Consider the following 21,912-nt stretch of genomic DNA (forward strand, 5'->3'; position numbering starts at 1 on the left):
TCTGCTGGCTCGTCTCCACGTGGAGCAGCAGCAGCTCTACTCCTAATCTCTCCCAGACCACTAAACTTCTCACCCTATCTCTAAGGGAGAGTCCAACCACCCTGGGAGCTTGTCCTTTCGGTCACTACAGGCAGTGACCTGGGATGAAGACAGAAACAGATCGACCAGTAAAGAGAGAGAGTCTCTCTCTTGCCACAACAGATCAGTGCAGAGTACGCACCGGTGTCGCACCAATCCACCTGTCAAGTTCCTGCTTCCTTCTTCCCTCATTCCTAAACAAGATCCCAAAAAAGTCCAACTCCGCCGACCCGGAGAGGGCGATCCAGCCTGTCCCGACTGAAAACAATGGACTTGGATTGAGAGGCGGTGATTTTCATCCCCCGCTGAGGTCGACAAAGTGGACCTCGTCTGCACGAAATGCTGCAGGGCATCCATCCCAACTCCAAATGATCAAACTCACAGGAACAGATGGGGGGGAAAGGGAAAGATCTGTCTGGAAATGAAGATGACTAAAACAAAGAAGGTGAGCAGCGATCAGTCACTAAAACCTGGTGTGACTGAAGGGCTGAAAGCAAACCCAAGAATAGAAGAAGGAAGCCAGAAGTACGAAGTGAAAAGACAAAAAAATTGAATGAAGCTGACTGGTATGCAAAACATGGATATCCACCAAATACTAAATAAACACAGAAAAGGAGCTTGAGGCAGCACAAATACCAAGACTGACCCAACAGAATCAGACGATCTAAACAAAGACATAAAAATCCACAGACCGTATCAGGGATGACATAATCACTTTAGTTTCACTCAAAAGTGGAGCTATCCACGGGCTCTTTACAGTTTACATTCACCTTCCATAAATCCGTCAGGCACTTAGCACTCAATGTTTAGATAGATGCCTCTTTTTGATAAATAGATACAGTAATAACTATAAAGTAACTGGAAAAGTTGACCAACTGGCGGGCGCGAAAAGACAGCCGCCAGGAGAGAGAAAGAAACCGAAATATCTCGTTTCCTCAGAGGGATGAGTTCTTTGCCAGTTTTGTCATCTGGAAGCCCTTCAACACACACACGGTACGCCGACACACATAAACACGCGCTGAGGTAATCCAGAGAGCTCCAATAAACAAAATCAGCTCTGACGTGCGATAAATATATTCATTCGCTAACATCGGACAGATGCTCGTTCGGGGATGTAAAGGTCACCGCGAAATAGAAGGTTTTTGATGAAAATTCCCTGCGGTCGCTTCATGAAAAGGTGCTACATTTGCCTTTCAAGTCTTTCCAGGATATGAGGCTTTGTGGTGTCCAACGTTGTGATTTGGGGCTCTCTGAAAACGGGTCATTTTCCAAACCGCACACTATTACCACGAATACCTATTGATTTTTGTCCACGTCTAGTGTGCAGAGTGCAATATAACAACGACAGAACCTCCAGTATGAAGAAAAGACCTGCTACTACTAAAAAATTAATTTACTTCACATGCCCAATAACCCATAATGCCGTGTGCAGCTCACAGCTGTCAAAATAATAGTGAAAAGTGGGCTGTAAACTCATCAGGAACGCCGCGCTATACTATTAATGAAATTGTTATTACAGTCAGATAATGTCACTGTGATGCCACACACTAATGAGCTCACTGACTGAACCCTCATTGGTCAGAACAGTCTGGGCTTTTTTGACCCACATTTTCCAAATGCACCCTGATGATTTAACAAATTGGGATGTTTTTTTTTGGTTAAAGTAAATACAATATCCCTAGTATTTTTGGGATATTTTGCAACAATGGCAATGACGAGGAAAAAACGTTGGCAAAATCACCAAATTTTGCAGATTCTGCAAACCTTATGTACAAAAGTTCGGTGGAAACACCCCAGGTGGTTGTCAGACCTGAATCCACATAGTTCTGCGTTCTTAAGGAAGTCTAACAGAAGCCCATTTGCTCCATTTTCTACATAATTTTCTCCAAAGTCTGGAGTTCAATACAGTTCCCATAAAAATATAGAAAAAAATTGAGTAAACAAGTGCACTTCTGTACGTTTAACATCGGGGGCTTGGGTCATTTCTTCTGCCAGACCAGACTTCAGAGGACAGGCGGAAGCAGTTTGGTCATTTTATTTTTGGAGGGCCAGTAAACTTAGCAGGTGACACATCGGCAAATTTAAAATAGGCTCCATCTTGTTAAATCAACCGCAAACTGAAGTTTGAAGATGTAATTTTCACATGAAAACATCTTACAGCTGTATTCCATCACACAACAGCAGAATCATTTCAAAATATAACTTATTATAAAAGATTGTTGATGCAAAATGCATTCCGGGATACTTAGCCATCTCAAGTGTACACAAGTCTCCGCTAGATAGATACGTCCCAAATAAAAACGGCGAAGCGAGACAACATCCGGGGATTTCCCCAGTACTTCGGATTGGTCCAATACTCCAGCTGTGACCGATGGTCCGAAAAAACACAATCCCAGGACTGTTTGTTGCCTTCAGCAAGAATCTGACCGACTGGTTTCCAGTGACTCACCCAGATTGCAGGCCTGGCTGCCCAGGGCGTACAGCTGCTGCTGATAGGACCACTCCTCGTCGCTGGGGGCGGAGATGATGAACAGGCGACGTCTCCATCGGAACCTGCAATCATAGAAAAGTTTCGCCTGAATTTAAGTGGCACTTTGGTGCAGCAGGGAAACCTCTGTGCCAAGACAAGCAGCGTGCGCCTGTACCCATGCAATTACTGCCAGAGTGTGACAACCCCGAATTATGGTCAAAAACTTGCCAGATCTCTACACTTTGGAAATGGAATTCTTCATGGTCTCCATGGCAACAAAAGATGGCCTGTCTGCTTCAGACATCTCGTGAGAGTATGCACCAGCAGTGATTCAGCCTTGAGGAACTCTGGCGGTTTATGTAAATTTGTATTTCTGTGAAAAACACACAAACAGGCTGCTGCAATCTGCCAAATGTGGCTCAGAATCGCTACATAAATTCTGATCCAAGTGATTACCGAGCGAAACAACAGATCTCCGAGGAAAAGGACCACCCGATCTGCAGAAGACTTGCAATATCAGCAGTTCAGGATTATACTGTTTTTGTCGTATTCCTTTACAAATCAATCAAAATGCAGTTAGTTCGCAAATGGAAAAGTCCAGTTCCAGTTGTTGTATTTTACACATTTCTGTAGGTTATTTAGGTTAAATCGTGTTATTCTAAGAAAGGGAGGGGATCCAGTACAAACCAAATCTAATTTGGTTTGTATAACATAGTAAACATAAAACATTAGCACAGCCCTCTCTGTGCATATACCACGGGTAAATTGGCATAATTAAACCTTGAAGCAGCATATTCTAACGTAGCAGACTCGGTGCTTATCCAAGAGCGTTGCCGGTTTGTGTCTGGCTCGAACCAAATACGAAAGACTGCAGCAGACAGTGAACCCTGCTAAAGTCAGACGCTTTCTGTGTACAGAAAGTTCAATAAACAGAAACTGGAGACCTATATTAAATGGGCGCCAATAAACTTTAACACCATTTCCATGACACACTTCCACCATGTAGCTATGCTAGAACATTCCCAGGACCTGTGCAGAAAAGCGCTCATGCTGTTACGACATATATAGTTTATAGTTATTCATCCAGCTGTGTTGGTTTTTTTTCTTCCATGTATTAAATCTGCATTATATGAATTTCTGAAGTTCCCAACTTGTTATGCAGGAGGTCGTATGTGATATAATCAGCAATTTAAAATATAGCTTTGCTGTCTCAAAGGTTTGGTTGTTTCTGAAGTACCTAAAATTGGACAGGTTAAATTTAATTCGACTGAGGATCTTTTTAACATGAGGTTTGAAGCTGAGCTGTGAGTTAAAAACCCCACCCAAGTATTTAACTTGCTGAACTTCTTCAAGCTTTCTTCCCTGCACCAGAATATCGGGGACTGTATCTGTATCTGTATCTAAGTCCTTTTCGTTGAGATGTAGACAGCGACTCTGCAGCCAGCTACACACATTACTCATAGCTGCTATTAAATGTGCAGCTTTTTCTCTTGCATGTGCATATAGAATAGCATCGTCAGCATAAATTTAGCAGATTATAATCGGTGCAGGAAAACTTGATAAATTGATTTATAAGCTAAATAATCTTGGCCCCAAGACCAATCCTTGTGGTACTCCCAGATTGTTTTTACATGTTATGGATTTCATGTTGTACACGCTTACATATCGGATCCCTGATGAGATGTGTGATTTTTAATCTGGACTCTAGTGCAATGACTTGTATTATAACTGAATGGCAATGACTTATATTGACTATAACTGGTCTGACTTGGATTTTACTCAATCAAACTTACTGGCTTTATGTATAAAGAGCCTTGAGATGACTTTTGTTCTGAATTAGCACGATACGAATAAGTTGATATTGTGATTTTTCAAGGAATTTACAACTAAATGGTTGGGTTAATATCAGCTGACAGAGACTGATGGAGGCAGGATGAATTCCAGCGGACACTATGACAATATATTAATAATTTTAGGTGAAGATAAGCCTGCTAAGCTTTAGTTTATATGTTTTTGAATGTGTGTAGGATGCATGTACTTTTGGTCACGTCACGGATTTAGCCAAATCTCAGAAAATCTTACCTGGACAGGAAGTTCTCCAGGGATCTGGGCTTGTCCTCTTTCTTACAGACCACCCCATCTCTCTTCTGCTGCTCCATCTCTCGGATTCGGGAGGAGAAGGTATCGATGTAGTCAAACACAGCCTTCATGGCGATGGGAACCTCATAGGATTGCTGACCCCAGAAAAATACATCAAAAAGTCAAGGTTCTGAAAGGTAAACCTGAAATGTGGTGAAGCCGCACTGTGGCTGCGGATAAAGGCATGGAAATAGCATTCCACAGCACAAAAACAACCATGAATCTGTTTCCAGTGAAGCAATCACTTTGGGAGCATGTTTGTGAATGTGGTGTGACTTTTACCGCATCCCAAACATTCTTTGCAAGAACTTCTGGGAAGCAGTGAAGGGAATGTTGCTCAAACATAACACTTGCATTACTGTAATTTAGATAATACTAAGCGGTGGCATGATGAATATCTAACACACGTATGAAGATGTGGTGAACTCTCACTCCTTCCTCAGGACATGCTGAGGTTGCTGCATGGCTCGTTTGCTTTCGCACATCTCTTTCCACTGCACTCTCACCTTTTTCTGCACACACCCACATCCATGTACACTAACTGACTCCCCTGTCCCTGCTACTGCCAGCGGAGAATGTGAACACTGGCCTCTTTGATGAATCTGCCCAAAAACAGCTCGGTGATTTACACTGGCACGCACACAAACACAGCTGTTGAGCAAATGTCATGCGGTATGAATTAAAACAGTGTTTTAGTGGAGCAACTGTGCTGGCAAGACGAGGGTCGGTCACCTTCAAAGAGAAACAGTAGACAGACGCAAAGGGCAGAAGGGTTGCAAACCTGTAGATGCAGGGTGAAGATAAACAACAGCACCGTGAGTCAAGAGGAAAGAAAAACCAAAACGTTTTACAGCTGTTATGAATTAGAAATCATTGTTTCGAAGCATATACTCCAGCATTTCATTCCCAACAGTGACAACAAAGTGATGGCCTTTTCAGTTTTTCTTTTCCGGGAAGTACTAAAGATAATTCATCCTCCACTCCTGGATGTATGTTACTTTACACCCATGACTCTACTTAAAGGGGACCTATTATGGCATCTATTTTACTGTAAAGCAGCACAATGTAACTTTCAGCTTTTGTTGAGTTTGGCGGCTCCTTTGGACAAAAGCGGTAGTGTTTTACCAGAAAGAACACTACGTTTCCCATGAGCACCAGCGCGTACTGCCGGAATGATCCTGTCCCGTCGCGTGCATTTGTTTTGATAGCGAATGAAGACGGGACGGACTTTTCTGTTTTACCAAGTGAACAGACGGAACGCAAAAAAAAGATGTTAAACTGCTGGAAAGGAACTGGAATTTACCTGGATACCTTAAACAAGGAAGCCAGGGAGCGGTATATGGAGAAAATAATGATTATTAACGGTTTGGATCCATATGAAATCCCTTCTAAAGAGTGGAGCTCCCACGTCTTACTACCTTGTTTAGGAGTGTTTGGCAGCTGCTTTGGTAAATGTTTGACTCGCCATGTGTTTCAATAAATTTGTATAATAGTACAACATACAGTACATGTTTTGTATCCCTCTTACTTCTCTTTTCTTTTTTTTTGACCGCTATATTATGCTGAAGAGACTCCGAGGCGTGAGCAAATTTTTTTTCCTCATGGGATTATTTTTTTCCTCTGCAGCTACAAATAAGAGTTAATATTTTTTCCTCAACAAACTAGTTTTATCTGAAGATTGGGGTTAATCGCACCGCAGAGAGCTGGCCAGCAACTGCGTTTAGCTGGCGAATTGGGGAATAAAACCCGTGTTTTGATCCGACCCGGTCTGTGTGAGTGTTTGTGGTTTACTGTGTGGAAGGTGTTTGGTCGTTACAGCCGTGATCCAAGCGAGCCGACGACTCTTTCACTCTTTTACTCTGTTATATCAGATACTTGGCCTCCGTGGCTCTTCCTCCAAGCAGGAAAGCGGTGAAAAGTTAAACCATTAGCGATCTTTTCCCCACGTCTGTTGTGTGGAGCTGCTGCATCCACAGCACAGCAACGGGTTACCAGCTTCTGCGGAGCTGCGCTCCACGCCCCGCCCATTTTCGTCTCGACTGCGAATCGGGAAGGAGGGGGAAGTGACGTATGCCGTAAAGCAGTCAAAGCCGTAAAAATGTGTAGTTTTTTAGTGTGGAAGGGTTCCTACCATGCACCTCAAAGTTACATAGTGCCAGTGGAGGCGATACAGACCCCTCAGACCATGACAGAGGTGTCATTAAACCTGTTGTAAGTTGATGTACCATCACAATGATTCTGGAAATATGATATTAAGGTGGAAGAGTTGCCGCTTTAAAGGGGACCTATTATGACATCTATTTTAAACTGCGGAAGTAAGAAGAGCTGCAGTTCCTGGACTAACCACTAGGGGCCTGCTGCAGGAGCTGGCTCCATTGCATTGCCCCCCAACCTCCCCCCCCCGATGTTAAAATTTCCAACTTTAGAGCAGAAATAATCACGTGGAGAGTCAGGTTAAACAAACAAACAAATTAAAAAAAGGAAAAACACGTATACTGAAAGTAATTATTATTGTGGTGTGGTCTTTTGATTGACAACAGGCAAAGCCAATGGCTATCTGTCACATTTCTAACTGCTCAGTCATGCAGAGCAGTGTGATGTACAGCTGGCTACACTGCACCGACCACCCATTTTGATCTGTAAAGTCAGTCAACTGGAAATAATTTGGTTTTGTCAGCAGATGGTTTTGTTGGACCACCGTTCACCATGTCTGTTATTTTCTCTTTCAGTCCCTGTCACTTCCCACGCTCAGCAGAAAGGAGAAAGGTAAAAAAGACTTGCTTACAGTAAATGAGTTACCTAAATACCATAACAGCTGGCTCCTCAGACGTGGTAAGTTACGGTAAGCACGGAGCTGATGCTCCGAATTGACATAAAACACAAAGAAGAACAAGGACAGTGCCTACTAGGTTGGAAAAAGGAGAAAAGCAGGAGCTGGACTGTGTCATCTGGTGTAATGGATCCAACCTGCTTTGAGGACATGAACCAGGGGAACAGCCTGTCTGAAATATGTTTTTACAGGAAACCTGTAGAGTGCATTTGAGCAAGCAAACAGCATCCTGCATGCCTCTTCATGGCAAACCTTAAACAGGACACCAAATACACGGTGACACTTCTTACCTTGACTCTCATGTCGGTGTCGGTGAGAACCATGTAGAACTCCTCATATGTCATTCCAAACTCTTTCCTCAGCTCCGTTATTAGCTCCTGGTTCACCAGGTCCTCCTGTCGAAGACCCTTCATGGGCTTGTCATTTTCTGAAGGAAGCGAGAGACATCAGTCAGACTTGGAGAGGCACAATTTGTTTTCTTTAAACTTTCGACTTCCACTGGACCCAAGTAAATTGAGAGGATTAATTTCTTTGAATTTCTTTTCAAAGAGCCAAAGATTGTAGTATGCAATGGATTTAGGCGACAGCTAAACTCATCTATTGTGCTGGAAAATAAATAAGGTCAAATCTGACAACACATGTTGATCACAAGACTTCTAATTGTCAGATCAAAAGCCCTTACATAAGTGTCATAACATCCCGTAATTGTCAAACTGCTACAGACAAAACGACTTTTGATTGCTTCCCCCATCAAACAAAAACCTAATGAGGGTAAATTGCCTTTTTGAAACTTCAAATAAAATGTGTCTATTTAAAAGATGTGTCCGACCGACCAGTGGAGCACATCCTGTTGTGAAGAGCCGAGAAGAAACATGCCAAGTGAATCAGGGACAAACTTGACAAAGAGCAGCTTTTATTCTCTGAGAACTGGCAGGGTCGGGGCCTTAGAAATGCACTGTAGCTGGCGTTTGCACAGGCCGGAGAAAAATACTCGATTCACCCCTCCCTCCACGGATGTGTGCCAACGCGCAAACCACAGAACATCATATTTTGGTGGTTTGCTTATCCACCCAATGCTGTGTAATGTGCATGAGCAATCAGATCAAAAGGGGCAAACAGAAACCCAGACTGTACTCACTGAAATATACGACAAACACACGGAAATATCCTCCACACACAACCCAAACTGCTGACCAACCATTAAGTCACACTAAACTGCAGGAGGGGGAACCCTGAAAGAACCGGTTGTGTGTAGAGAGTACATATCCAGACACACAAGTCATGTTTCCATCACCTCACAGGACATGGCACTGACTAATCTTACCAAAAGCCTTCATTTACGCTACTTAAGTCTAACTCATAAAAGTGGGCGTGCTTGACATGGTGTTAACACGGACTGGCTGAAGCCTCAGCTTTGAAATAGCCATAAAAGGGTGGTGTCAAGCACAGATGACGCAGCACATCTTATGAAAAACGCAGTGTTTCGGGGGGGGGGGGGGGGGGGGCGTCTCCTTCTGAGAGTTATGCTCTTGTTTAAGGATGACACGTGTTGTGTTGTGCATGTGGCTTACTTCCTCCCTATTACACGCTCCTTCACTTCACTTAAGAACTCCTCAAACCTCTGTTGGAGGACCTGGACATTTCATTGGAATCGCTAAATTACGGTGGAAGTGCAGCTCTAAAAGTATCCTAACCTGTCACCAAAAGAAGTGATGCACCTCTAGTATAGACTGTATAAAAACATGGACGAAGCAGTAGGTCACGTGACGTGACCCACTGGTTTCTGAAGAGCAGTTTTGATGCCCATTTTTTTCTTTGTACGAGGTGCAGCCATGTTGCTCTGGAAGCCAACAGGAACACCCACTATATTAGCTCCCCGCCGAAATAGCTGGAGATCTGCCACCAGACGTTTACAGAAGAATATACGGTTTAACATGTTCTTGGCAGTGAAATCAAAAATGACAGTCGCGTTGAGCCGACGCTAGGTTGGTAAAAACGGCTGGCTTCTTTGCTAAGCCTAGTAACATGACAATTACGGATGAGGAAGTGATACCAGTTAGCCATTGGCAGAGCTGACTGTCAATCAATCATATTAAAATAATATATAGGGGACAGATAATCGCAGTAGCCTAGTTTCGATTCAGTTTTAGAGACCTGAAATGGTTGATGTTTGTGTCTCTGCCTGTTCCCGATTTTGTTTGTTTTCTCTCTTGCAGATTCCAAAGGCCGGCGTGCAGCGGGTGCCACATCTCAACCCCCCACCCCCATCCCCCTTACATATATAAACAAAAAAAAAATCATACAATGATGAGAAAACTGGCTTATAGGCTTCTGGCCTGTTATTGCTGGTACCTCTGAGTATGAAAAAAAAAAAATCATATTAAAATAAATAATATATAAACTAGCTGGTACAACATGGTACAAAAAAATTCACCCCCCTCAGAGTTGTCATGAATGTGAAATCAAATGATTGAGACCAAAATATTTTTTTTGAAGCAGGCTGTAAATATGTTTCTTTCTGCTATTAAGTAGAAGATTTTAATGGTTTTGCAGGCAGCCTCTAGTGGCCAGTCAAGGAACTGCAACCAGTCTTAGTTCTGTTAGATGGTTGGCACTTGAGCAGGATTGGACTGGAAAATACAATGCACAAAGCATTGATCACGTGACCTACTGATTTTATAAAGTGACCTAATGATTTTGGAAATATCTTTTTCCCATTGACCATACAGAGAAAAAAAAGAAAGTTTTATATAAATTCAAAACTGCTCATACTTTTCAAGGATGTAAAATCGAAAAACCAAAGTGGGGTTTTTTTTGTTGTTTTTTTGCTAAACATATATTCATTGAAAACACTTGTTTAATCAGACATGATTTTATGTTAGAATTACTCAGATCAACATCAGTTGTTACTTTGGGGCAAACGTTTTTCCTCTCTAGACTGTCAGATAATGTTTTTGACTCTTGATTTAAATGTTAAAAACGTTCACTTAAACATGATTAAAACAAATGTTATCGATTAACAGTCAAAACTATGCTGCTCTTTTAGGAGCAGGATGTGATTCCACTTTGTCTTGATGGAATGTGCAAGATTAACATGCACCAATACACCCCTCGAACCACAACAGATGCTGACTTTCTAACAGTATTTATTTGAGAAAGAACTTGTGTTGATGCCTTTCCTCTTTAGCAAGTTAGATGCAGCATCCAAATCCGAGACCCCACCCTACAATCGATAGGTCCCAAAGAATCCATTGGTAATGTTCTGGTGGTACCAAACTCAATTGGACAGCTCAAGACGTTATTTAATTGCGTCTTGACTGGTCAAAGCTGTTTTGTGAAAGAAAGGCAGAACTACACTGCTATGATCTTCCAGCTCAACTACAAATTTGTAGATATGTAAAGAAGCCTGAGTGTATTAAACAAAAAGCAATGGGCACCAGTAAACAAGAGGAACAACAAAGACCCAAAACAGTTAAAAGTCATGTAAGTTACGGATTAGGACTGAGCAATTAAACAACCCTAAAAAATGCCTGAAAAAGTTGAATACTCTTCAGACTAATACTACATCCATCTATTGCATTTTCTATGCCTCCATAATCCTATACAGGGTCACAGGGGTCTGCTGGAGCCTATCCCAGCTCATTACAGGTGAAAGGTAGGGGTCCACCCAGGACAGGTCCCCAGTCTTGGTGTTCAAAACAAGGCAAATCCTCAAAGCAAAATCACTTTTGATCACCTTTAAGAATGACAATAACGCTAAGCACACTGCTAGAACCAAACTCAAATAGTTTAAGGGGAAACAAGTGTTTGAATGACTTTGTCAATCCTAAATTCTTTTGAGTCTCTGGTATCACATGCATTTAGAAAGGAGCTGAAGTCACTAGATACCTTCAACTAATAGATCAATACCCCAAGAGACTTGCAGCTGTGATTGTATTAAAAGAGGAGTCTACAAAGTAGTGACTTTGGGTAATGGGTTGGGTAAATGCCTGTATGTTTTCAGTTTGGCAAGGCGCATTAGGAGAAAGCTGTGGTGGAATTATGTCACTGGAAATGTTTTACACAAGTGTTTGTAGTTGGTTTAATTGCTGCGTGAGAGCCAACCTTCAATGCTAAATTTTAGCCTTGTAATTTTAATTTTCCATAATTGCTCTAATATTTCATCAGGAATGAAACCATCAAAGTGTTTAATGTTTAAATAGACACTAAAAGGGGCAAAGCAGAGACAGTAAAGCTTAACAAAAGAGCACTTCCAAATGTATGATTCCCCATGGAAGAATGTATGTGCAGCAAATTAGGAAAATCCCAAATAACTATTTAAAAGAGGTGCAAGAAGCCTGAAAAAGCCCAATAATTGTAGCCCAACAAACAAAAAGGCCCATGCTTACCGATCTGATAGTGGTCGATTTTCATGGTGGAGTTGGTCAGGGAGCCAAAGATGGTGATGATGGAGACTTTTCTGATGGCCATCTCACACACCGACTCCAGGTACTCGTCCCTCTGCTGAACATACATGCTGCTCTCCTCACTGGGGGCCGTAATCAGCTGCAGGGAGGGCGGTGCAGAGGTTAGAGTATCACATATATGCAAACACACACACACGCACGCACGCACGCACGCACACACACACACACACACACACAAACACAAACACAAACACAAACACAAACACACACACACACACACACACACACACACACACACACACACACACACACACACACACACACACACACACACAAACACAAACACAAACACACACACACACACACACACACACACACACACACACACACACACACACACACACACACACAGAACTACAGTGTGCTGCAGAGCTGATGTTTACTTTCATCTGCAGACAGACGATGGGGCATATTTTCCCAGCCTGCCCGTAGCAGTGATATGATAGAAATCTGTACCGGCTGCAAGACAGAGACACAGCGTCTGTCAGCACACAGCTGTGCAGCCTAGTTGCAGTGTAAGAAAGCAAAGGAACTGCATACCATAGTGTATACCCGTAGAAATGTATCAAAGTTAAACTACTTCTCCACGTGACCACAACTTTCATAGCTCTGTTATGTTGAAGAAATTTACTCTAACTGGCCTTGAAATTAACAATGGATCACATTCTCTTGCTCCACATTTCTGACTGCTTAGTGATGCAGGGCAGTGCAGTCAGTGTATGGCTTGACCACTCGTTTTGTCTGAGGCCTCTGAAGTCAGGAAATAATTCAGTTTTGTCAAGTATTTATGTCTGATAGGTTCAGCAGATGGTTCTTTTGAATCAATATTTCCTGTTTTTTTTTTCCTCTTTTAGTTCCAGTCACTTCTCATATAAAACAGTCAATTGGGCCTTTCATCCACGTGCAAAAACATTTTAGGTTACTGAATACAAATTCTCCAGGGTGTTCAGGATCTAAGTTTACAGTGCCGGCGCAGACGGAGATTTTGGCATGTGGTGTTACCTAAGTTGAATAACAGCTGGCTCGTCCTGGCAAGTTTGGGAAAGTACGGAGCTGATGAAAGAAAGAGGCCGGTTCCCGCTCGTTTGGCAGCGGCAGTACTGCGTCCTCTGCAGGAACAGATCCAACCTGCACTGACCACATCTGAACCTGAACCACGAAACAGTCAAGTCATCAAAGACCGGTGTCATGGTTTACAGCATATGCTGTGAGGGCCAGGTTGGGCTGATCGGAACCAAGAAAAGAAAACTTGGACCACGTCTGGTGGAGTTGTGGCCAGGTTTAGGCCACACCCACTCAGAGCCAGAGCCAGCTGAGAGCCGAAGAAAAGTGCAGATGTGGGCCAAGTTTAGTCCAAACATCTTATGCTATCTGGGGTGGGATATGCTGATCTACTACTGGCCGGTACGGCTCAGTTTGAAGATAGCACTCTTCACCCGTGAGGAATACTAAGACCACACATAAATGTAAGAGATGAATGTAGAAACGATGACATCACTCAGTGGTTTGTAGACTAAACATGATATGTTTTGAGACAGCCCAAGTACACTGTGCATGCCCCCTGGGTAATCCATCTCTCACTGAATGTTGCTCAAAATAATGATCAAGTTTAGGGCCTACATTTAAAGAGGTGCATCATAGATAAATGTGTTTAATATATTTTTTATCCTGCTGTAAAATTAGGCCATTTTAATAGATGGCTCTATGAGGATTGTCTCTAGGGTCAAGTTAAGCCAAATGAATAACTGCAGCTTTTGTAACTTAGGGTTTGGCTTAATATATCTGCCCCAGAGACAGGCCATTGATTGTATTATTTTATTAATTCATTTATCTTTTGGACTTGTACAAAATCAGAAGTATGAGAAGAGTATATTGTTGTTATACAGAGAGTTATGTGCTGGACTATTATCTGAACGCTGTAGCTTCCTTGAGTTTCCACTGAACGCCTGATCTTTTCCTGATTAGATATGATGAGTTAATAAGTGAGTTTTAGAGCGAATGAGAACATATCCTTATCCACTGACTGATAAGATAATAACACTGATTTAAACATCTTGCAGACATCAAGTGATCTTGAACTATTTAATTAAGTAATGCATGTGTCCTAGCATGTTGTAGATCAGTAGAGTTGAATATAGTGCAGCTGTGTCTGAGCAGTGACATCAACCCCTCTGGCTTGATCATAAAGTAGTGGTTTTAGGGTTTTATTGGTGTATTAAGGTTACATCATGCACTCACCAGCAGTCGCCTCCTGTTCTCAAAGTAGTCCAGAAAAGAGTCCATGGAGCTCTTTGGAGGCCGTGTTGGTTTCTTTGTGGGCTTGAGGTAGTCCTCTTCCTCTGGGTACTTTGACAGTTTCTTTCCATTTTTCTTTCCCCCAACTTTTCCCTCCTTTCCTCTCTTCTCTGCCTTCTTGGCTGCCTTCTCGCCCTTTTTCTTCTTCTTGTCATGCTTATCATGCTTGTTCTTTACCTTCTTGGTGGGACTGACATTGACGTAACTTTCCGTCTCCTCTGGATCACTCACAGTTGGTTTGCTAGGCTCGTGCTTGTCCTCGTTCACCTTAGTCAACATCTGCACACAGAATCCCAAAATGTTACTACATTCATCCATGATTTGAAATAAAAAAATAAAAAAGTGTATATGACCAAGTGTAAAACAATGATGATGCATAGTGTCTATAATTTGATTGTGGGGACAATCCTTCCAGCCATTAATGCTTATCTGGGTTTGTGTTGCAGCAGCAGCAGCAGTCTACGGGAGATGCCCAGACTTCGTTCTTCCCAGCCATCTCCTCCAGCTCCTCTAGGAGAATACAGAGGCTTTCCCCTAACCCGCTGAGAAATACAGTATAATCTCTCTAATGAGTTCTGATTTGCCCCGGGGTCTCCTTCCAGCTGGACATGCCCACAAAACCTCCCAAACGAGGGGTGAGGCCTTCTGACCAGCTGTCCAAACCAGATATTATAATCAATTTTAACCATCCTCTGGGAGTGGAGGAGCAGCAGCTCAACTGCCCACTCATGACAAGTCCAGTGTGCTCCAACTTGTCAGCTCGACTGGCCTGATTATGCCCTGATGTTTATCATTTATAAACTGTGCTGAAAGTAAAAATCTCAGATTAGAATCTTTCAAGAAGTCATTGAAGTCATTAGAATCTTGAAAGTTATGTCAGAGGACTAAAATACTAGTTTAAAACAGCATCCATCCATTGACTATTTCTTATCTGTGTTTGGGTGGTGGAAGTAGCAGCTGAAGCAGAGAAATCCACATCTTCCTCTCCCCAGCCGCCACCTCTGACACACCAAGGATAGCAGGAGATATAACCTCTCTGGCATGAAGTCTTCCCTGGGAACTTCAAACCTAGTTCAACAAGTCCAAAACATCTCCCTCAGGGAGGCATCCAGGAAGCATTCTGATCCCTTGGAACTAGCTCATCTCAGTGTCTCGGAGCAGTACTTCCACTCTGAATCCAGTGTGGATAAATTAACCCTTCATCCTTATCTCTAATAGAGAGTCCATCCATCCAGTTTGTGTATAGGTGAGGCTAAAGACATACTATCGACCAGTAAGGAGAGATTCTTTTCTTCTTTTTTTTAGCCCTCTCTTTACGACAGGAAACTTGTTAAGAGTCTGCATTACTGTAGATGCCACACCCAAACGCCTGTCAATCTACTGCTCCATGATGTCCTGATGATGACAACAGGACATCGTCAGCAGAGACCACTAAACTGGACTCCTTATGCCTCTTGATTTATTTATAACCATTAAAGTTAAGAACAGAGTTCCGTGGGCTCAGTTTAGTTTGTAAGGGTCCATAGCAATGGATCCCATTAGCCAATAGCATTCCCAACAGAATACCCCAGTGGACACAGATGGATGCTTCTCCAAATCTACCAAGCACACAAAGACCAAATGGGTAAACCCTTGGGAAACCCAAGCACGAGTATGGAGTTGGTCCACTGTTCCACAGCCAGGACTGAACACACGTTGTTCCACCTAAATCTGAGGAAATATTTTCCAGCACACCTGGCTAGACTTTACAAGTCAGAGGGGTGACTACTCTATAACTGTAACCGACCCTTCTTGAAGAGGAAACCTGGAGGTGGAATGTTGTGATTCTCATACAAATGTGGTTACGACGCTTTTGTCTTCTAGACATATAAACCAGGACACCCTGGTGGAAGAGAAAACAAACTTGATTCACCTTATCTGCCCCATTCTTCTTCTTGGATGGTTTAGTCTTGGAGGGTTTGTTTATGACGGGAACCAGTTTGCTTCTGTTTGGATCTCTGTTGTCCTTGTCAGTGCGGTTGTCTCCAGCCGGGGTGGGTCTACCCGGGTGCCTCTCTCTAGGGTGGTAGTAGTAGGGATCAGCTGTGGTTCTTGGCGCTGGAAGCCACATTATTGTAGTGTGAGCTCTGGTTGGTCTCTGTGTGGTGGTGGGTCTCTTTGTAGTGGTGGTTCTTCTGGTGGTGGTAGTGGGGGCTTTGGTTGTTGTTGTGGTGGTGGTTGTGGGTCTGGTTGTTGTTGTAGTCGTAGTTGTTGGTGGTCGTGTAGTTGTTGTGGTGGTGGTTGTAGTTGTTGGTCGTGTAGTTGTTGTGGTGGTAGTTGTGGCAGCGGTTGTTGTGGACTTTCCAAAGATTTTCTTTGTTGGTTTTCCAAATACAGGAGTGTCAGGAACTGTTCAACACAGAAGTATAATCAAATTATACATGATTCCTTCCAAAATGGTCTTGTTTATAACCCGTTTAAGAGTCAGGAAGACATCTGGAAGCAGTTCCTTTAAAACCATTGTAAAAACCTTTCAGTCAATGGAATTTTTCTGAGTCAAGTGTCAAGCATGCTAAAGCCATACCGTGTGTTATCATTGCAATCGATTCAGATCATACATTTAAAGAAATACAGTATACTGATTATAAAATTTGGTTCCTTAACACAGGGAGCAACAACAAGTCTAATAGCTCAACTTATGTCCAGATTTTTGCTTACAACCATAGGTGTTAGAAGCCAAGGTGTAAGGGTTTTAACAGCACATCAATATCAGCAGCCTCCTGTTATGCTGAGAGCAAAAGGATGAAACATCTGGAAGCTGAAATGATGTTCATGGACCAGATCATATAAAAAGGGGAGTATTTTTTATGAAAGGCCAAAAATGAGATACATAATGTAATGGTTGTGTTGGCACTCTGCTGCACTGCATGTGTCAAAATTCAGTCATTTTGGATGGATGTAACTGACATGATTTCACGTATGACTAAAACGGTGGTCCACTTGAGGCAAGACTCTGTATATTAGGTATTTATCCTGATCACTATGTACCAGGCTGCAAAATAGCTCCCTTGATTGATCTATCCTTATTTCAGGCTAGGAGAACGATTGCATTGAGGTTGAGAAGTATGGACGGCCCCACACGGGGAATGTGGTTACGGGAGGTGGCGTCATGCTTGGCACTGGAGAACTTATGTTGCCAAAGGGAAACTAAACAAGTTCACAGAGATATGGGCCACTTTTATGCAGTTCATGGAAAGTGATCGAACTGTAATTAATGATTAAAACTTGAAGGGATGGTGGAAGCTGGCATGCCTTTTATAAGCAAGCAGGACTGCTATTAACCTTGTATTTTCTTCTTTTTTTTTGGGGGGGGGGGGGGGGTATTATATGATTTGATCTTATGTCATTGTATGTTTGTATTTGTTTGAATTCACCCTTGAGTGTTTGTGCTGTTGAGGGTGGGGGGAGGAGGGATGTTCGGGATGTTACTGTCCTTGTGACTGTATGTTCTCTCAAAAAAGAATAAAACAAAAAACAATAAACATATTGTTAAAAAAAAGAGATACGTTTATCCATCCAATCATCTTAATATCAAAGAATTTGCACTTTGCCAAAAAAAATGTACATTTTTAATTTAACAATTCTGCAACAGCAATTACCTTGTTTTTACAGTTAATATTGACAACCAGATGTTATAATCCATTTTAACCATTATTCTGTACATTGTATAACCTGCATTAAGCAAATAGTCACTGACTGTTTACCTTATATCAGATACAAAGAAACTGATTATAACTCATTATCACTCAAGTTCAAGGTTAGCTATTATTACATTTAGTTTCATGATATTTCAGTACATCCATTCACTGGAGCACTGATCCTGATGCAGTTCCACCTGCATTGACAAGACTCATTGCTTATTTATTTTACAAACCATCCTATTCAATTGTAAGTTTATTCAGAAAGTCTGTTAAAAAAACTTGTGAAAGGTGTGTGTTAGTGTTTTCAATCATCGAGTGTTAAGCCCCGTTCTCCACCTGATTCATCAGTCATTTGTTTGCAGACAAACAATCCTGCTCAATTCAGTCTAGTGCAGTCTCTGCTCCCTGCGTCGTTCACAGCTGAACTCAATTTAAGTGGGACATGACCATCATTTCAATGAAAAACTGCTTCAGTTCATTGACTAATCATTTGTCATTTCCACTTCAAAGCAACATTATGGGTGGCTCAGAGGGGCAACACAGTGCGGCTATCAGCCCCACTGAGGCAACATGAGTGATATTAATGCTAGCCAATTGTGACTTTTAGTCTAGATTTCATTCCAGCCGGACTCAGTTTTGGGAGACCAATTATCCAGGTAGTCCTGGAATCAAATTTTACACCATGGAGTCAGCAAAACTCCATGGTGTTTTGCTGATCTGGAGCGGTTCAAGGAGCTGTTGACCCCTCCTTGAACCGCCACCTTACCGTGGTGGAGGGGTTTGAGCACCCGAATGATCCTAGGAGCTATGTTGTCCGGGGCTTAATGCCCCTGGTAGGGTCTCCCATGGCAAACAGGTCCTAGGTGACGGGTCAGACAAAGAGCGGTTCAAAGCCCCTTATGAAGCAAGAACCAGCAAGGAAGTGTACGTCGCCCGGACTGGCGTTACCGGGGCCCCACCCTGGAGCCAGGCCTGGGGTCGGGCTCGCAGGCGAGCGTCTGGTGGCCGGGTCTTGGCCCACGGGACCCGGCCGGGCGCAGCCCGAAGGAGCGACGTGGGCCCGCCCTCCCGTAGGCCCACCACCCGCGGAAGAGTTCATAAGGGGAAGGTGCCGTGCGATTTGGGTGGCAGCCGTGGGCGGGGGCCCCGGCGACCCAATCCCCGGACGACGACTCTGGCTTTAGGGACATGGAATGTCACCTTGCTGGGGGGGAAAGAGCCTGAGCTTGTGCGGGAGGCTGAGAGGTACCGACTAGAGATAGTCGGGCTCACCTCCACGCACAGCCTGGGCTCTGGAACCCAACTCCTTGAGAGAGGTTGGACTCTCTTCCACTCTGGAGTTGCCCATGGTGAGAGGCGGCGAGCTGGTGTGGGCTTGCTAATAGCTCCCCAGCTCAGCCGCCATGTGTTGGAGTTCTCCCCACTTAGCGAGAGGGTCGCTTCCCTGCGCCTTCGGGTCGGGGATAGATCTCTCACTGTCGTTTCGGCCTACGGGCCGAACGGCAGTGCAGAGTACCCGGCCTTCCTGGAGGCCCTGGGAGGGGTGCTGGAAAGTGCCCCAACTGGGGACTCCATCGTTCTGTTGGGGGACTTCAACGCTCACGTGGGCAGCGACAGTGTTACCTGGAGAGGTGTGATTGGGAGGAACGGCCTCCCCGATCTGAACCCGAGTGGTGTTTTGTTGTTGGACTTCTGTGCTAGCCACAGTCTGTCCATCACGAACACCATGTTCGAGCATAAGGGTGTCCATCAGTGCACGTGGCACCAGGACACCCTAGGCCGGAGGTCAATGATCGACTTTGTTGTCGTTTCATCTGACCTTCGGCCGTATGTCTTGGACACTCGGGTGAAGAGAGGGGCTGAGCTGTCAACTGATCACCACCTGGTGGTGAGTTGGATCCGCTGGCAGGGGAGGAAGCTGGTCAGACCTGGAAGACCCAAGCGTATCGTGAGGGTCTGCTGGGAACGTCTGGCAGATTCCCCTGTCAGGGAGGTCTTCAACTCCCACCTCCAGGAGAGCTTTGACCGGATTCCGAGGGAGGCCGGAGACATTGAGTCCGAATGGACCATGTTCTCCACTTCCATTGTTGACGCGGCCGTCCAGAGCTGCGGCCGTAAGGTCTCCGGCGCCTGTCGCGGCGGCAATCCCCGAACCCGGTGGTGGACACCGGAAGTAAGGGATGCCGTCAAGCTGAAGAAGGAGTCCTACCGAGCCTGGCTAGCTCGGCGGACTCCCGAGGCAGCTGACGGGTACCGGCAGGCCAAGCGGACTGCGGCCCGGGCGGTCGCGGAAGCAAAAACTCAGGTCTGGGAAAAGTTCGGGGAGGCCATGGAGGAGGACTACCGGTCGGCCTCGAGGAAATTCTGGCAAACCATCCGGCGCCTCAGGAGGGGGAAGCAGTGCTCCACCAACACTGTTTACAGTGGAGGAGGGGAGCTGTTGACCTCGACTGGGGACATCGTCGGGCGGTGGAAGGAATACTTCGAGGATCTCCTCAATCCCGCTGACACGCCTTCCGTCGAGGAAGCAGAGGCTGAGGATTCAGAGGTTGATTCATTCATCACCCAAGCTGAAGTCACTGAGGTAGTTCGGAAGCTCCTCAGTGGCAAGGCACCAGGGGGGGGATGAGATCCGCCCTGAGTACCTCAAGTCTCTGGATGTTGCGGGGCTGTCGTGGCTGACACGCCTCTGCAGCATCGCGTGGCAGTCGGGGACAGTGCCTCTGGACTGGCAGACCGGGGTGGTGGTCCCTCTCTTCAAAAAGGGGGACCGGAGGGTGTGTTCCAACTACCGGGGAATCACACTCCTCAGCCTCCCGGGGAAAGTCTATTCCAGGGTGCTGGAGAGGAGAATTCGGCCGATAGTCGAACCTCGGATTTAAGAGGAACAATGCGGTTTTCGTCCCGGTCGTGGAACACTGGACCAGCTCTACACCCTCCGCAGGGTGCTCGAGGGCGCATGGGAGTTTGCCCAACCAGTCCACATGTGTTTTGTGGACTTGGAGAAGGCTTTCGACCGTGTCCCACGTGGCATCCTGTGGGGGGTGCTCCGAGAGTATGGGGTCGGAGGCCCTCTGCTGAGGGCTGTACGGTCCCTGTATGACCGGAGCAGGAGCTTGGTTCGCATTGCCGGCAGTAAGTCAGACTTGTTCCCGGTGCGTGTTGGACTCCGGCAGGGCTGCCCTTTGTCACCGGTTCTGTTCATTATTTTTATGGACAGACTTTCTAGGCGCAGCCAGGGGCCGGAGGGGGTACGGTTCGGGAGCCACTTGATTTCATCTCTGCTTTTTGCAGATGATGTGGTCTTGTTGGCTCCCTCGAGCCAGGACCTTCAGCATGCACTGGGGCGGTTTGCAGCCGAGTGTGAAGCAGCTGGGATGAGAATCAGCACCTCTAAGTCTGAGGCCATGGTTCTCGACCGGAAAAAGGTGGCTTGCACCCTCCAGGTCGGGGGAGAGTTCCTGCCTCAGGTGGAGGAGTTCAAGTATCTTGGGGTCTTGTTCACGAGTGAGGGGAGAACGGAGCGCGAGATCGACAGGCGGATCGGTGCGGCGGCCGCAGTAATGCGGTCATTGTATCGGTCCGTCGTGGTGAAGAGGGAGCTGAGCCGAAAGGCAAAGCTCTCAGTTTACCGGTCGATCTACGTTCCCACCCTCACCTATGGTCATGAACTCTGGGTCATGACCGAAAGAACGGGATCCCGGATACAAGCGGCCGAAATGAGTTTCCTCCGCAGGGTGGCGGGGCGCTCCCTTAGAGATAGGGTGAGGAGCTCTGTCACCCGGGAGGAGCTCGGAGTAGAGCCGCTGCTCCTCCACATCGAGAGGAGCCAGCTGAGGTGGCTCGGGCACCTGTATAGGATGCCCCCTGGACGCCTCCCTCGTGAGGTGTTCCGGGCATGTCCCACCGGGAGGAGGCCCCGAGGAAGACCCAGGACACGCTGGAGTGACTACG

General features: G+C 45.0%; 1 protein-coding gene across 1 annotated transcript in view; it reads right to left on the reverse strand.

The window, feature by feature from the left end:
- Positions 1-21,912, reverse strand: part of ccdc80 (coiled-coil domain containing 80) — a 35,729-nt gene that overhangs the window by 7,961 nt on the left and 5,856 nt on the right. Inside the window, exons 3-8 of the mRNA XM_061723247.1 lie at positions 16,191-16,666; positions 14,222-14,557; positions 11,906-12,062; positions 7,808-7,944; positions 4,631-4,782; positions 2,528-2,631 (exon numbers count right to left, since the gene is read on the reverse strand). Of these exons, the coding sequence (XP_061579231.1) occupies positions 2,528-2,631; positions 4,631-4,782; positions 7,808-7,944; positions 11,906-12,062; positions 14,222-14,557; positions 16,191-16,666 (1,362 nt within the window). The remainder of the gene's footprint in view (positions 1-2,527; positions 2,632-4,630; positions 4,783-7,807; positions 7,945-11,905; positions 12,063-14,221; positions 14,558-16,190; positions 16,667-21,912) is intronic.

This window comes from Cololabis saira, chromosome 6 (genome assembly GCF_033807715.1).
Source record: "Cololabis saira isolate AMF1-May2022 chromosome 6, fColSai1.1, whole genome shotgun sequence".
In the NCBI taxonomy this organism is placed as follows: Eukaryota; Metazoa; Chordata; class Actinopteri; order Beloniformes; family Belonidae; genus Cololabis; species Cololabis saira.